Source organism: Xyrauchen texanus, chromosome 41 (genome assembly GCF_025860055.1).
Source record: "Xyrauchen texanus isolate HMW12.3.18 chromosome 41, RBS_HiC_50CHRs, whole genome shotgun sequence".
In the NCBI taxonomy this organism is placed as follows: Eukaryota; Metazoa; Chordata; class Actinopteri; order Cypriniformes; family Catostomidae; genus Xyrauchen; species Xyrauchen texanus.
Genome location: NC_068316.1, coordinates 11,105,606 through 11,123,241, shown reverse-complemented (window position 1 = coordinate 11,123,241; position 17,636 = coordinate 11,105,606). Strand labels below are relative to the sequence as shown.

At 38.1% G+C, this 17,636-nt stretch overlaps 1 protein-coding gene across 7 annotated transcripts in view; it reads right to left on the bottom strand.

Annotated features, from left to right (window-relative positions):
* The window catches only part of LOC127634157 (TRAF2 and NCK-interacting protein kinase-like), an 81,084-nt gene that overhangs the window by 54,215 nt on the left and 9,233 nt on the right, over positions 1-17,636 (bottom strand). For all 7 annotated transcript variants that reach the window (XM_052113566.1, XM_052113570.1, XM_052113569.1 and 4 more), the window contains exon 2: positions 13,086-13,151. In XM_052113566.1, the coding sequence (XP_051969526.1) occupies positions 13,086-13,151 (66 nt within the window). The remainder of the gene's footprint in view (positions 1-13,085; positions 13,152-17,636) is intronic.

Here is a 17,636-nt window from a genome sequence, read left to right as displayed (position 1 = left end):
AGGTTGATCCTCTATGGTATATGGTTCTTTTGAAGCCATCGGTCTACGTTATTTCAACTTTATTGTTTAAAAATCGCGTTTGAGGGGGCTTGGGTAAATCAGCGAGTATTTACGCTGACTACCACCCCTGGAGTCGCAAGTTTGAATCCAGGATGTGCTGAGTGATTCCAGGTCTCCTAAGCAACCAAATTGGCCCTGTTGCTAGGGAGGGTAGAGTCACATGAGGTAACCTCCTCGTGGTCACGATTAGTGGTTCTCGTTCTCGATGGGACACGTGGCAAGTTGTGCGTGGAGCACGGAGAGTAGCATGAGCCTCCACATGCTGGGAGTATCCACTGTGTCATGCACAATGAGCCACGTGATAAGGTTTTGATGATCGTAACTGACGATCTCAGAAGTGGAGGCAACTAAGACTTGTCCTCCACCACCCAGACTGAGGTGAGTAACCGTGCCACCACGAGGACCTAATAATTAATGGGAATTGGCATTGCAAATTGGGGAGAAATGGGGGGGGGAATTAAAAATTAAATAAGTATTGTGTTTGATAGCGGAATTCATGGGAAAACAACTTCATTACCCATAATCCAGCAAAGAAAGCTTCGCTAATCAGAAAACTACAGCCAACCAAGCCTGCAAAATGTGCCTCAGAGTGACCGCCCACTATCATGAATCACGGTAAATGATGTAACTGAGTCAGTGTCTCTTCACCCTTAAACTAATTATCCGTTTATACATACCGGGATTTTTTGCAATAAAAGTAAAATACTGTATAGTGTTCTATACTTATAATCAACAACCTAAAATCAATAATTTCATATGTTACCATCTTTTTTATTCAATGGCATCATTCATGATGCTTCATGGGACTGTAGTCCATGCCCTCAGTAAAGACGGAAAGTACACAGTCTTGTAGCGATTTTGAAAATACTTTTATGCCTTAAAATAAAGTTAACGATGTTGTTATTTACCTTGGAGCTTGTTGGTTTGGTTCATAACTTACAACTATTTATGAAGGATTTTATGTGAAGTCTACAGGAAAAATGAATGGGAAAAAATACCTCCGGATCACAGATGGCTGAATAAGAGGGCGGGCACTGTTGCACTCTATTGCAGTAGGTAATTTGGGTAACATATGCATACAGAGAATTAGCATACTATACAAAATGCATGATGTAAAATTAGTATTAATATGGTAGTATATTATTACAGGATTCGGTGTACTATGCATATACTTCCTGCAAAAGTAGTACACCATTCCAAACACAGCCTAAAACTGAATGCTATTACACAATAAAACAAATCAACAGAGCCATAGTCTTTTTAAAGGATAACATGCTACTATCATAATCATTCCTTACTGTCTGCAGATTTATTTGTAGCCTATGCGAGAATTGGTTGCTCACGCTGGCAGATGCTTGACAAAAAAAGCACACTGTGTGGTCACAGAGCCCTTTCAGAAAGAGTTTTCCCTCTAATCTAGACTGGCAGCTAAAACGCTTTGTAAGGATCTGTTTGCATAATGTCTGCAATGTCTGTAAAAGCCTATTTGAGAGCTTGCAGTATTAGTGCATTGTAACTGTAGCCACAAAATGCTGTCAGCTAGACATTGCTGTGGTATTTCATCAGCAAAGCCGTTACTGGCTATACTCGACACTCTACCCAAACGTAAGCACCAACACATCAATCTCCCAGAGGATAGGGAACTAATCCAACAAAGGTAATGATATTCAGTATACACTTTGCTACATACAAGCTATGAAAACGGAACAGTTATTATTGTGCAATCAGGAAGTCGTTTATCACTAAGAGTCTGGTGTATGTTTGTAACGTTTAACAGTAGACGCAGGGGTGCCAGTGTGAAAAAAGGCACCACTTCCTCTCCGTAGCCTAGCAACAGGCCTGGAAGGCGGAGGAGGTTGATGGTTTTCACACTCTCGTACAGACAGCTCCTCTTGTTCCAGAGACATGTGACCTAGTGTGACCCTCCCTATCCACCCGGTCTCCGAGAGAGCTTTGAGGGCCAGAAACTCCTCACTCAACTTCCATTCAGACAACAGCTCTTCAATAGACCACATGCCCTGCAGTCACTTATGGAATGCAGGAAGCTGGTGTTTTATTTAGAGCCTTATTGTTGAAGCTTCCCAATTTAACTGTAAAGCTTTGGATTTAACTGCCGATGCATGGCTGAAAAGTGAGGAAACTTGGCAGAGGGCAAGACAGAGTTCAATTGAAAAAATGCCAATTTTTATTTTATAACTGAAGTATATCACCAAAGCTAGATTTACATTTTCTGATTATAATGGTGTGTGGGGCATGCTTGTGCAAAACTTGCCACCATGATGCCAGGGCATTGCTTTGCAGTTCCTACAGTGTTTTGAGTGTTTTTTTTTTTTTTTGTCCATTGTCAGGGTTCCCATACGTTTTGACCAATAACTTTCCATGATTTTTCACGTCACTTGGATAAGGATTTTTTTTTTAATCATTTATAGAGACCGCACTCACCAAGATGAATTTCTAGCCAATAAAAGAGCATCATATAACATGATAAATGTATATTCACTTTAGGAATGTTCTTGATTTTTCTATAACATTTTAAAATTTAGAGTATTCAAGGCCTGGTATTCCCTGATATTTTTACCCTTTTCTGAGTGGTTGCTTCCTGGCTCAAGTAAAAGTAGGCCATTCCCAAATTTCAATGATATTCTGGAAATTAGCCTGGTTTCCATCCACCTTTCACGCCATTTTGTTATCGTAGAAATTGCGATATTTTCCGCCTTCTACCCGTTTTCATTCAAATGGCCTTTTATCACCAAACATTGCGTGCGTGATGACGTCATGCCTATAAAAACACTTTGTCGCACAAGTTTTGGTTTAGCACAAAAGAAATCTGCCCTGAAACCGTTTCCACTCAGAAATGTGTGTTGATTGCTAATTCGCCTCCCAGATGTCCCTAATTTTTTTTCCTCTGAAGTTTTGGTAAAATGGGGAGAGTATTGAGACAATTAAATGAAATTCGACAGGTTATTGTCATTTTAATTTCACAAATAAAAGCAATCAGAAAAGGAGGAATTGCAATCAAAATGGAGCAGCTGCCCTTCTGATAGGACTGTAATATTGGTCCTGATGTTGCACCTATCGCAGGTTGCCACTGGTTCCGACCCGAAATGGAATCATCATGGCCATGTTCAAGCTGGCAACCTGCATCAAGTAGTGGGGAATACCTTTGGACTTAATATAAGGACCATCCATCGATGTGTATATGCTGTGTGCACAGCTACAAAAGAAAAACTGATGCGGTGTAATATCAGGGTTTACATATAATACATTCCTGAAATTCAATTGGCTATTTCAAACAATCATCTAATCTAAAGCATTGCCATCACAACTGCATTATGTCCCTCATATTTGTCCAGCAACTTTTAACGACCAACTGAACTTGATTGTCATCTAAAATTAATTTTAGCTTCATAATGTAATTTTAATTTTCTGAAGAAGCAGTAAATGCGATCAGAGGTAAAGAGGGTTAGATTTAAAATATCGAAACATTTTAAAATGTTCAGAAGCTCATTTTCTGAAAGTGAACTCAGCATTGGACAAATAGTTCTGATAGTTTATCTTCTTGAAAAAAAGTGTAGAACATTCTGAAAGTCATTCAGCCGACTTTTTTTTAAATCTACAGAACAGGGGAAGGCTAATTTAAGTTTGTGTAAAGAAAATGCATATACAAGTCTAAAAATATATATATGTATTTTTTCATTTGGTAGTTTTTTTATTTCATGCTTTTTTCGTTTGGTAATTTAATACAGGGAATTTTTATGTTATTTTTTCAAAGTAAACGAATTTGGCTGTAAGTTTTCCTCTCAAAAAAAGCACACTGATGCTTTTCTCTTAGTATTGTGTATTTATTTTTAATTTAAAACAACTTTGTGCACAGAAATGATGTTTTTGTATTGTGGGCTAATTCCATGGATGCTGTCTATTATTTTGAATGGTGTGTAAAAGCAACTTTAATAAATAAATGGATGTCTACCATGATTAAATTAATCGCAAAGAGTGGCCATTAATTTGTTCTCCATGCACTTGTCAATGTGCATGATACTAGATTTGTGACATTTTCCATTAGCTTTATTTTGATGTGCTAAAACTTTTCCTGCCAAAAATCCTTGGATGGAAACGTAGTTATTTATATGCAAGTTTTTGTAATTTTTCCTGGCTCATTGTCTGTCAGGCAAAATCTTAAAACTGATTTCTTAGTAATGTAAATCACACACTTCTCCTCAACATATAGCACAATTTGGAGATACAATTCATGTCTCAAGGTTATTTAAATCCCCAACCCCAAATAAGAGGAATAGTACTAAAACTCATTGAAATTGCTTGTTGTGAAGAGAAATCTACCCTCAGTCTTTGATAAAATTGCCTTTGCTTTCTTTTTTCTACTTCATAGCATATTCCTCTCAAAGGGAGTGTCATGTGCGTGGGAGATGAGCGGTTTCAAAGCGGCACATCCTGACCCAGAATCTATATCCTCCTAACACGGGCACGTTTTTAATGGCTTTCTGAATCTCCCAAGATGCCGCCCCATCATAGAAACACCACTGCATAGACTTGCTTAGAACAGTATGAATTTCCAAGCTGGTCAAGACTAGTTAATGCTGGTCTGGTGCTGGTATAACTAGTGGTCCACGATTGCCATCTCTTGATGGTGAAAAGGGTCAACCAGCATGATCTTTCTAGAATTTCTTATGTGAAAGATAAAAGGAGATGTTAGGCAGAAAAAAAAGCCTCAAGCTAAGTCCACATTAATGCAGATACATTTGAAATCCATGTATCATTCGTTCATTTCATATTCAATTAGGAATTAAAAAGCGGAAAAACGACTATGTGGCAGCGCAGAGGCGGGGCCGGGATTCGGCACACCCAGCCCCTAATTAGGCCGATTAAGCCCGAGAGGGATAAAGGCAACCGGAGACGGCAGTGCAACATGGAGTGAGTTACAGGCAGCTGCCAGACACCTGTGTGTGTGTATGTGTCTTTTTGGTTAAGTTTAATCATTAAATTATCATTTATATTGTTAAGCTGGTTCTCGCCTCCTTTCCATTGAATGTGTTACACATTCTTATTATATAACTCATTTCATTATTCATTTACAAATCCAATATTAAAAACAAATCATGACTTGTTTTTTGTAATTTCAATTTAATGCTCAAGTTAAAAAAGGAAATTGGAAAAATAGCCATGGTACACAGCGTGTTTTGATTATTTAATTTCACTAAAATATGGCTTGAATATTTGATTCACACGTATGGGTGGACCTGAAACACCCCTTTATTCGGATTAGTCAACCTGTACGGTCGTCTTCCTCAATGCTGTGTGAGATAAAAGTTCTCTGCTGTTTATTTGTACAGATAAACACGTTATAGTTGTGGGTGGAGTTTTCAGACGGACCCTTACACACCATAGGCGAATATCCAAGGAATATCGAACCTATAACTAACTTTATCCCGCAGTTAAACGTAAGCCTTTGTCTTTACAATGTAGGCATATGCTTCAATAGTCTTATGAATGTATGGTTATTTTCATAATCTCGTTTCTTTTTTAAAACATGCCTTTTCAAACCGGAGCAACATCAATAGACAGCAGTTTTATGTGTAGGGCTCGCCGATGAATCAGGTTATTTGATGAGAGAGAGATAGCTTAGATGCAGTAAATGTGGTGAGTTTTGGAGAATAAATGGTAAATTTCATATTAACTGAGACAAATTCATCTGAACATTAAAACAGCAGAGAACTTTTATTCTGTCTCACAGTATTGAGGAAGCCGACAGTACAGTTTGACCAATCAGAAGAAAGGGCCGTTTCAGGTCCACCCATACAAGTATCAAATATTCAAGCCATATATTAGTGAAATCAAATAATTAAAACACCGTGTCCCGTGGCTATTTTTCCAATTTCCTATTTTTAACTTGAGCATTAAATCGAAATGACGAAAAACAAGTAATTATTAGTTTTTAATATTGTTTTTTGTAAACGAATAAAGAAATGAGTCTTTTGTTTTTCAGATTATAATTCCTAATTGAATATGAAATGAACGAATGATACACTGATTATTTCAAAATGGCGTTTTAAAGCGTTTTCCAAAAGTTGCTCATCCACACTAAAACGTATGAAAACATTTAAATTCCCTTACTGCATATGCCAAAAATCTGAATATGAAACGCAGCCATCCTAGTGTTCCATCGCTGGACAGCAATTCAGAGTAAACTTCCCATTGCCTTTGAACAACATTCACATTGCATTCCTTCAAAGTATCATCATCTTTAACAACACAAAGTAAATGGCAGGAACAACAACGTTGTTACAACTTGGGCTACCATCTTGATTGTTTTGGGTTAAATGGATCACATGACTGTCCCAACAAATATGTCATAGTGTTCACATACCTCCACAGTACAATGCGAAGATGGCATTTTCAAGCTGTATCCACTTTTTCAAAAAGCTCAATTTTCTTCTCAATGTGAACAGAAGGCCAAAAAGTACAGAAAAAGATGCGTTTTCAAATGAAAACTTACAAGTGTGGACATGGACTCAGTAAAAATGTACTTTGATTGACTCCTTTTGTCATTCTGCTAAACATTTCCTGTTAAAAAAAAAAAATAATAAAAAAATTAAAAAATCATAAGTGTTTGAAAAAACATGGAGTAAATAACTATCCCTTAAATAAGCCTGTTGGGGACACCAGCTTCCAAAACACAACATATGCTGGTCACCAGCATTTTTTCCACCAGGGAAGAGCTGCGTGGGATTCTCTGTAAAGATGTGGAGAGCAAATCAGAATGCTGCATTTACTTTATTGATAAGTCTACCTGTAATGCATTTAGACGAATATAAGTATCAGGTCTCAAATGCTGATCTGTTCAAGCAGGCCAGCAGGCAAAGCCATAAGCCATTAACTAAGACTAAACCTTGCAGCAATGCAGGAGACTAGTAGGCTTATGAGATCAAAGAGCGCCCTGTCAATAAGAGCAACACCTCATCCTAACCAGACGTGACACGCTAAGATTCCAGTGACACACATTCAGTCTATCTACACCAGACGCGACGCCGTGATATTCATATACTAAAATGAGGACAATTTAAAATAAAATTCAGAAAACAGAACAATCACAGATGAAACAGTCTGTTTATTGAACGCAACTCATTTTCTCACTGAAGCTCAGTATGGGCATTCGCGTTCCTCAGCAAACCCTGAGGGAATAAATACACAAATCACACACATACAGAGCAAAAGATACTTTATGAGTTGCATTCTTATTCAGTCTGTTACGATTGTTTATGTCCACGCTGTACTCCTGTTGCCATTTCACCGATCTCCACGTAACAGGGATGCAGAGAGAACAACAATAGGTAGGTGTGTGACACCCTCGGCCAAACTTAAGTTGTTGTTGACCCTGTGAGGCTGTAGACTGTAGGCTAGTGAAACGTCGGCTTTAAAATCCAGTAATAAGAATAATTTTAGACCCATTTGTTGACTGAGCTGCCTGGCATGACTTGGTAACAATTCCAAAAACAGAAAGTCCTGTTACTCATCATGTGTCAGGGGTGGTTAGGACAAAAACATGGAAAAGATGCTGTTGATTTGGTAAATAATGCTATACTGGCAGAATGTCTTCTAGATATGATATAGAGAGGTAATTTGTACCTCCTCATAATTATTCATGAGAAGGTGTGGCCATGACCTAAAACAGGCACTTTTTTTTTTGCCATCCTGAAGCATGGGCCAAAGTGCGTTTGCATAGTACAAAACAAATAATAAGGCATGTAACCAACACCTCTGAAATGTTTGCAAAATGCACTGTTTCTGTGTTACAACCCCCATTTCCTTATGAAAACTGATATCTTGCATTCCAGAGGGTGCTGTTATTGAGCCATCAGCCTATGGGCTGTTTGTATATTAGGGGGTTGCAAATGGTCACAACTCCGGTACAGCGGGGGTTACAGTGTGGTCTGCTGATTGGTTAGTTTAAATGTTTTTTTATATGTTTAGTTTAGCCATGGTTGTGGTCACATGGTCAAATAAAGGATCAAACAGGATGGTAACTTTTGCTCTCGCTCTTCTCTATGGGCTCTGCTCTTGGGCCAATCTCTCTGTCTGCTATTTCTCTTTCTCTCTCTCTCTTTCGTTCATTCTTTTTCACTCAGGTAGTATGCATACTGGTTTCATATACATTTCATAAATGTTTTCATTTAAATAATAGGATATTCAAATATTAGTTTTTTTATAAGCTTAAATATTCGAATATCAAATGCCCATCCCTATTGAGGAATGCACAGTTTTATTCCATCATACTTTGAATGTGAATACTTTTTCCCTTTGAAACGAAATGACAAGCAAGGCCTAGAAACTATGCTTGCCTGTTTAACTGATGTACGATCTTGCACTTAAATGAGAGCAAGACTGAAGCAATTGTTTTTGGCCCCTCTGTGGGTAAAGCAAACCCGACTACTGACTGTGATTATTTAAACTCTTATATCAAACCCACTGTGAAAAATTTGGGAGTTCTTTGTGATTCATCTCTCAAGTTTGACCAACAAATAAATTCTGTAGTAAAGTCTTGTTTTTTCCATCTTAAACGTCTGTCCAAAGTTAAAACTTTTCTATCTTTTAATGATCTTAAAACTGTCACACATGCTTTTGTTTTATCTCGTTTGGACTACTGTAATTCACTATATATTGGATTACCCCAGTCCTCCATGTCGTGGCTTCAGATGGTCCAAAATGCCGCAGCCAGGTTTTTAACTGGGGTTCGTAGACGAGAACACATTACTGCGATATTATTGTCTTTAAATTGGTTGCCAGTGTGTTATAGAGTTGAATTTAAAATTTTGCTGCTAGTTTTTAAGGCTTTGACTGGTCTGGCACCATCCTATCTGTCAGATCTTGTAACTGTAAAAAAGTCAACAAGAGGCTTGCGATCCTCAGACAGCATTATACTGTCATATCCCAGATCGAGATTGAAGTTGCGAGGTGATCGTGCGTTTTCAGTGGCCGGTCCTAGGATATGGAACAGTCTTCCTTTATCTGTGAGGTCTGCAACGTCTGTACATGATTTTAAATCTAAGCTACAGGCTTATCTTTTAACTCTTGCATTTCATTCATAACTTTGGTTTCTCTAAACCCTAACCTAGTGTTTTATTGTCTGTTACTGTATTGTGTGTGTGGTTTGTTTTATACTTCTTCATTTGTACAGCACAGTGGTCAACTTCTGTTGTGTTTATTTGTGCTTTATAAATAAATAAATGAAAATGAAAAATGAAATACTGTTAAACATTTCTTCAGTCACCTCCAGCATTCCTACAGCTGAACTACTGTACTGAAAACCCACCTAACAAAACTATTTTATAAAACATTCATTGTTCATTTTTTTTTTATATAGAGCTCTTCTTTAAGAGGTATAATGTTTCGTGAATTAAGAGCTTGATCCTCAAACAATTGCCATTTGTTGCCTGAACTGACACACCCTGCAAATGCATTTCACTGAACCTGCATTAAAAGAAAATTAGAATTCCATTTCAACCATTTGTATGGATAAATAAATGACTGCTGACAATTGATTTTTATTATGTTTGATTTAATATTAACAAGAGAACAAACGAATAAGAAACCAATGAATTCACATATTGAGGCGAATCAAATCAACAGTTTGATTCAAAAGAGCAGGCACATCTCATGAGTCAAAGCAATCAAGGGAGCTGAATGTGACCTTTTTCCCTATCCTTTCTTTCATTACAGAAAAACTATTCATCAATGCATCAATACCATGAGTCATAATTTTTATGCCTCTGTATGACTGGTTGTGACCTAAATGAAGCTTCACCAATGCCACCAAAAAAACATTTATAGTAGAAATGTCTCATTCTGTTCAGAAACTACTCATGCTGTTCTAAATAATCTTGGAATAATAAAAGATGTCAGGAGCATGCGCCTGTGATATGTGCTTTTGAAAAACTCCCACACACAAATGAGCAAGTCTGTTTCATATGCTTTCTTTAAATAAATACATTTGGACTGATTAGCCCACACAAATCCGGTACAGAAACATCACAGACTGTTAAAATACTTTCCCCTATACCTGCTGAATGTGCAGCCATATGCAATCCATTCGTATGTTGTCTTTTGAGTATTCATATTGGCAGGGGTGGCATATTTTCATTAAATTCAACACATGAAGGCAGGTTTACGCTACATGATTTTAAGTCTGATTTTTGCTCGCCGACAGTTTTATGGAGCTCGCCGGCAAAAGCCTGAAATCGTAGGCAAATCGGAGCTCACTCCCGCGAGCGGTGAACGCAATGTGTGAACTATCAAAGACGTGATTTGAGAGAAGTGCCGATGCATCGCAGATGTCAGTGAGATATCTAGAATGTTAAATATCTGGACCTGTCTGCAATTCCAAATCATGCAATGTGAGATATGTTTTGACTGAATACAACTGCAGTGTTGAACTACAGCCAATGAGAGAGCAAGCAACGCGGCACGGGAAGTTTCAGTGGGTGGAATCCTGATTTTCCAGCAATAGAACATCAACTAGCATGGCTGCAGTATCAAGAAGGTCTTATTGGACTGAAGAAATGGAGGAAAAATTAGTGGAACATTAGCAGGTGCACTAGTGCATATTTGATGTTTCATCTGAACTGTGCCACAACTGGGTGGAGAAAGAGAAGAGTTGAAGAGAAATTGCCAATTCTCTTGGACAGTCAGTGAAGCAAATAGGTCGATTTTAGAGTAGGAGGTACTTTTTCATATTGTGATTTAGCCGATTAAAAACATACACATGAAATGCATAACATATGATCACACATTTGTTTTCGTATCTCGTATCACTTCTTGCGTGTACCCTGTTCTGAAATGTAATTTGGAGACCAGGCAGAGTCATCGGGGATTCGTCAATAGTGAAATGTTTTGTAATGTGTTCACCCCTGTCGCAGATTTGTCATGTAATTTGAAAACGCTTCAACTTCCATGACAAGACAGACAGTTGTGTAATATGAACGGTCCAACGTCTTTGAAAGTCGTGTAGTGTGTCAGAGGCATAAGACATCCTGCACCATTCATGCTAAAGACATGAATGATACCTCAAATCGTGCAGCTTATTGAGAAGAGGTGCGTTATTACTTTAAGTGATCAGACTTGTGATATTTGCTTATCGGATGATAAAACAGGCATTTTGCACATGCAAGGAACACACATTTTCTTCTTAATATTGCAATTCCGTTTGGAGACCTTTACCTTAACAGGACATCTTAACAGGATTTTCAGAACATCACTGTGGAGGTGGGGGGCGTGGTTGAGCGCTGGCTTGTGAATGGAGAGCGAGATCGGGAGATAAGAACGGTAAGGTAAGGATCATCACCAGTCATTGTTTATCTCTAACAGCTGCTTGTCATTGCAGAGAGAGTTGGAGAAGGATTTAAGAGGGAGCCAGATCCCAGAAAGGGAGAGGGAGCTGCACACCCCCCCTCGAAAGGGTGTTTATTTAAATTGTGCTGAAAAGCGATTTTTGAGTTGGAAAAATAAAATTACCTTTTGAGTTGGATTTCTCCATCTCTCGCTTCCTCCTTCCCCTTCTGTAATTTGCAAATTCCACTGTCTCACATGATCTTTCATTTTTTTTCTTTGTTCACGCATTTTTTCCTTTCACTTTCATTAACACATGCGAACAACACATGACGGGTGCACATTCAATTAACAGAGTTAATCTTGTAAAAAATAAATCAAACTTTCGGTTAAAAAAAAGAACAGAAAAAAAAAAGGAAATGACTTGGGCAAAGTGAGCCTTAGCACCTGATAAAATCGGACCCTTCCATACAGCTTCAGAAGTGGGCAACACATCATACAAACACCTCCTACTGGTTTTCACAGTATGCTTCCAGCACTCACAGACTGCACTCAATGTCAAACCCCAATAACATCTGCAAACTTTCGCTTCTGCCTGACTGATCTAAATAAGATGCATATATTGCAACCACATCCTCTTTCATTCTGCTTTAATGTGTCCATAAAATGCATATTCCAATAAATGTGTTGTGTTATGACAGGTGTTGTGACTGACTTAAAGGTTAAAACTTTTTAAAACCAAAAAAATATGGTATATTTTTGGTATATGATTTCCCCCTTATAATGAAAGTGATTTGTGACAGGATGTCATTCTGGATGTCATTATTTTAGTTCATTTTGAAATCTCTGACCTTAGATTGTATGGCATCCCTGCTGAGCAAAAAATAAAAGTTTAAACCAGCAAATTCTGGTTTGATTGCTGGTTTTAAAGAGGTTTTGGGCACTGATTGGCTGGTCAGGCTGGCAGATCAGCTGGCCCACCAGCTGAACCAGATGATCACCCGTTTGGCCAGGATGGGAGACCATATCATCACATCATTTGTGATTTTTCTTGCCATTAGGAAAACAAAAGGAGTGTGCCTTCTCATCTTCAAACCAAGAAACCAAAAAAATAAGTGTTTTAGAGCAAATGTTTAAGTGTGCCAATCTGCTCATAGCATGTCAAACTGAATAAAACCCAGCAAATCGCTGTCAGCAACTTAAACCTGATATTATTCTAAATGTTGTTTGCAAACTACATACAAATTTGATATATGGCAATTAGTGTTGACAGATATAATATGCATGTAATATGTGTAAAGGAGGGGTGTAAGATATTACAGAGAAGTAGTAAGAAGAGCAAGATAACACATGAGTCTTGACATGCAGGAACATACCACACATATAATGCAAGAGCTCTGCTGAGGGACTAACAGGTAAGCGCAAATCTCTCAATAGAGGGAGAGAAAACATTTCACCAAGTGAAAACTCTAAAATATTTGAGGGAAACACAGAACACCTCTGAACTAGCTGTATGAAACATGGTCTGAACTGTTTATAACCAGTCATCAGTGACAAATCATATCCCTTAGTAAAAGTTACCACAGTAACAGTAGTTACACAAAATATCATAACACACTGTGGTCGGGGGGGGGCAACTGGTAACATTGTAACAGCAGAAAACATTACAGGATGGCCAACCTACTTACCTTATATACTTGTCCGTATGTCCCATTTCCCACAAGCTCCACCAGCTCAAATATACCCGCAGGGTCCTGGGGGGATATTAGAAGAAACGATTAGCTTGCATTCTCTTTTCTGTCATTGAATATCAATGAGAATAACAAACATTGTAAACACTGAGGTCATCATAAAAACAGCGACTGATACTGCAGTTATTAGGCCTAACAGAGCATGTCAAGTATGGTTAAATATCTGTTTGCACATTGAACATAAAAGCCTATTAATGGGTTCAGTGATCCAAGGCCATAAAATCAACTTTGAAACAAACTCATGAGTTAGACAAATTATGAGGAATCAAAGTGGCAAATAGACATAAATCTCTAAATCCAAAACACCACACTAAATTATCCATGTTCTTATTCAGCAAATCTCTCTCTAATGTTCTGTGCTTCCTAAGATTGTGTTTTTTTGCATACAGTTCTGCTTTTTTGGTGGTGTTGCAATTATGTCTGACTTTGCTAAAATTATTTATATTCAAAGTTTGTTGATTTATCAAAGTTTAACTCACAATACTGCATCAATATTTTAATGCTAATCACTAATGTGTTCAGTGACATTTTTCTACTTATTATTTCACATAGAGCAAAATGTGTGAAAAGACAAAACACTTTGCAGCATTGGACTCAATTATTTTCAGTGTTTCCCCTAAGATTTGTTTTCAGCAGCAGTGCTTTTGTGTGCGTGTCCTCAAGCCCACAAAATCGGACCCGTATTAACGCACGTTGGTCGAAGAATAGGTAAAAACCGGAGTGTCAAACTCAGTTTAAGCCTGGGCCACATCAGTTTATTTGTGCCCTCAAAGGGCCTGTTGAAAATGAGGCACCAGCACCTGCTTTGAAATGAACATTTGACTGTTCACCATTGATTTTAAGGTTGACATGCTGATGAAATTTATGATATTAACAAGAGAAACATTGGCAGAAAAAATGAACACCTCATTTCTATATGGATTAATTTTAATATTCTGACAGTGACGAAGTTGGATCTTCTTTACAGATCAGGCTCCTAATTACTGTACAGTTAGTGTTTAGACAGTAAATCCATGGTACATTTTTGTAAGCATTGTGATCTGTGAATTGAAAAGCCTGCTAATTTAGGTTTTATTTATCAGTGCCGTTTAGAATGTGGGGCCTGTTTGTTTTAAACTAGTTTCATCATCGAGGAGAGTTTTGCAACAGATAAGTCATTCAAACGGGTTTTGCGATCCCCACCGCACATCTCCTTGGTTCACAAGCGCATTTAAAATTTACCGCACCTGCTCTGCCCTCGTGTTGATAATTGACCTGTGTAGCGCTGTTTCATTACGCTTTTGAAGTGAGCAAAATGCGCTCCAAAACATACAGATGACAGAGGAAGGCGTATCTATATTCACGAGGGATGCACTGGTTGTTCAGTGAAACGTTGCGATCCTCTACCATCCTACGTTTCAGAAATGCGCTTGCGGGCCACTTGAAAAATGAAGCAAGTTTGACACGTGTTGTTATGCGTTGACGTCACTGTGAATAAGTGCGTGTATTGGTGTGTGTGTGTATGTGGTGGGGTCTCTTTCGCAGTGTACAAAGGGCACAGCTTACTGAGGTTAGCAAGCATTATGTTGTGTCAAGAATATTAAATGAACAATGTGAAATCACAACAGCAGTGCTCATAATTCAGCAGTGGTGCAGCACTGCTGCAAAATGCATATGGGAAACACCGCTTTTATATTCTACAAACATGTTAACTCTGAAAAGCTAAAAATACAAGTCAATAACTACGTTTTATTTTTAAGGATGTTTCTAGAGATTCTATTTACACACAACTGATAACCACACTGCACTATGGGGAGTAAAAAAAAGAAACTAGACTGAAGTCAATTCACACTTATGTGTCATTTACATTTAATAAAATCGAGGCAGTTATCAGAGCTGTCAGTTAAATTCTGCGCCAACGTGCGATGATGCTCATAAAAATAAGCACAAGCAATAAATAATGCAACCCACCTGGAACAATAAGCAAAACCTGTTGCCATGGCAATCCAACAATAGCTGCCACTCATGTCATCAGAGGGGTAATTTATGAAATTTGGTTCAATGCACCAACTTCAAAAACATAAAAAGAGAAGCGGGGACGTGCATGGTGGTATGTGTGGGAAGAACAGATTTGGGAACATTTAACATTGCAATGTAAAATGACTGAATGGACAGGGTGTCTCACACAAAAAGTACTATGGTTTTTGGGATATGATACCATGATGTTAATATCATGTTTTATACATGTAATATAAACTGCATGGTATATAAATATGGCAATCAAACAGCACCATGATTTTATTTTTGAAAAATTTACTTTTTTGTAAGAGGTTCTTGGCTACACAAAGTACAATGGTAGTACTATGGTGTTTTAAACATGGAAATACCATGGTTACTTGGACATGCAACATGGTAGAACCATGATTAATGGGAATATTATTACCATGGTAAATGGTAATCATTTAGAATCATGATCCTACTATTTGATACCATCACTGTACCATAGTACCGTCAAAGTATGTATGTTTTTGTACGTAGCTGAACTAGCAACACTAAAAGTAAAATGCCACAAGAATACCATGGACATGTAACATGGTAATACCTTTAAAGTACCATGAAGCATCATGCCCCATGGCATATGATTATGACAATCATAAAGAACCATGTTTTATATTACAAATACCATCATATTACCATCTGACCATCACAGTACTTTTTTTTTTTTTTTTTACTGTTTTCTTTTTTCTTCTTATATTTACAGATTCAAGAATTAAAAAAAAAAAAAAAAAAAAAAATCAAACTGACAGATAGATCATGAATTGAAGCCATCAAGAGCGAATGCACTGCCATGGAAAAACTGTCTGAAATAAACAAGAATTTGCACTGAATTAAAAGCATCTGGGTAAAAACCAAATGTGGCCTGACACACTGGGAGCTGGTTACAGTCAGCTCAGTTTAGCCAGATTATTAAAACCAATCGTGACTTTTAACACCCAGCCATAGAAATTGTGTGGGAAGAATTAGGTCAGGCACACTACACAAGTGCTGTGTGTTCGTACAGAGACCCTCCACACCACGTCACTGTGCTGAGCAGCAGCTGGTTGCAAAAAGAAACCCCATCAATTTCTTTGCTGCTCCGAAACTCGACTAAATACCAGATTGACCAATGAGCACCCAGCATTTCACATTCCTGTGTGGTTTTTAAAATAAACAACACGCATTTCATCAAGCCAGTCACACTGTATAGAGCTGAATGCTGAGCAGCCACAAAGAGGCAAGAAACAGCGCTCAACACCATGGAAATGTGGATGCTAGGACTAACAAGGTTGGACCTAGTCGCCAACACCGATGTACGGAAGACACTCGGCATAGCCCCATCCAGGACATGATAAGATAGGCCCGACTGCAGTGGTATGGACATGTAGTCAGAAGCCACAAGGCCTCTGTGGTGAGACTAGACCAGGCTGGCCAGCGACCAAGAGGTTGACCAAAAAAAACAGTGGATGGACAGCATCAGAGAAGATATGCGTGCCTTCAAAATAAACTTGGAAGATACACTGGATCGGAAAAAGTGGCAAGCTGCAAGCAAAATAACAGACCCTGCACCATGGTGGGAACATCATTAGGAAGTAGAAGATTTCTATCTTACGTAACTCTTTGTCAGTGTGTGTGCCTGAACCTGCACAGTAATTCCTGTGAACTCTGACTGTGAACATATACAGTCTTTAAAGAGAAATGAATAATTCATGCAATGGAGAGAGGAAGAGCTTACAGAATCATGCTCATTCTGTCTATCTTTGAAATTCTGTGATGAGATATTTACAATCCCAAGCAGAGCGGCAGTCACTTAAAGAAATAGTCCACCCAAAAATGAAAATTCTCTCATCATTTACTCACCCTCATGCCATCTCAGATGTGCATGACTTTCTTTTTTCTGCAGAACACAAACATAGATTTTGAAAAACATTTCAGCTCTGGAGGTCCTCACGAGGCAAGTGAATGGTGACCTATACTTTGAAGCTCAGAAAAACACAGAGATCCATGTCTGATTAAGTGATCAAATCGGTTTTGGGTGAAAACAGACCAACAAAATAACTGTATATCTTGCTATTGCAGTCTGTAGGCATGACCATTATTTCAAACTTGATTACACTTTCTAGTGATTGACGCATCCACAGAGCACTTGATGGTGCTAGGAAGTGTGATCGAGCTTGAAATGATCACCAAGAGCACTGCTTATGTCAAGATTTAATGTGAAAAGTAGTTATATTTTGGTCTGTTCTCCCCCAAACCCGATCAAAATCAGATGATTTATTTTATGCTGCTTTTGTACTTTCTCTAGCTTCAAAGATTTTGTCACCATTCACTTGCATTGTTTGGACCTTGCATTGTTACACAGATGACATTTTCTTCTAAAAGTCTTTGTGTTCTGCAGACGAAAGAATGTCATACAAATCTGTAATACAAATCAATGAGGGTGACTAAATTAAGAGATTTTTCATTTTTGGG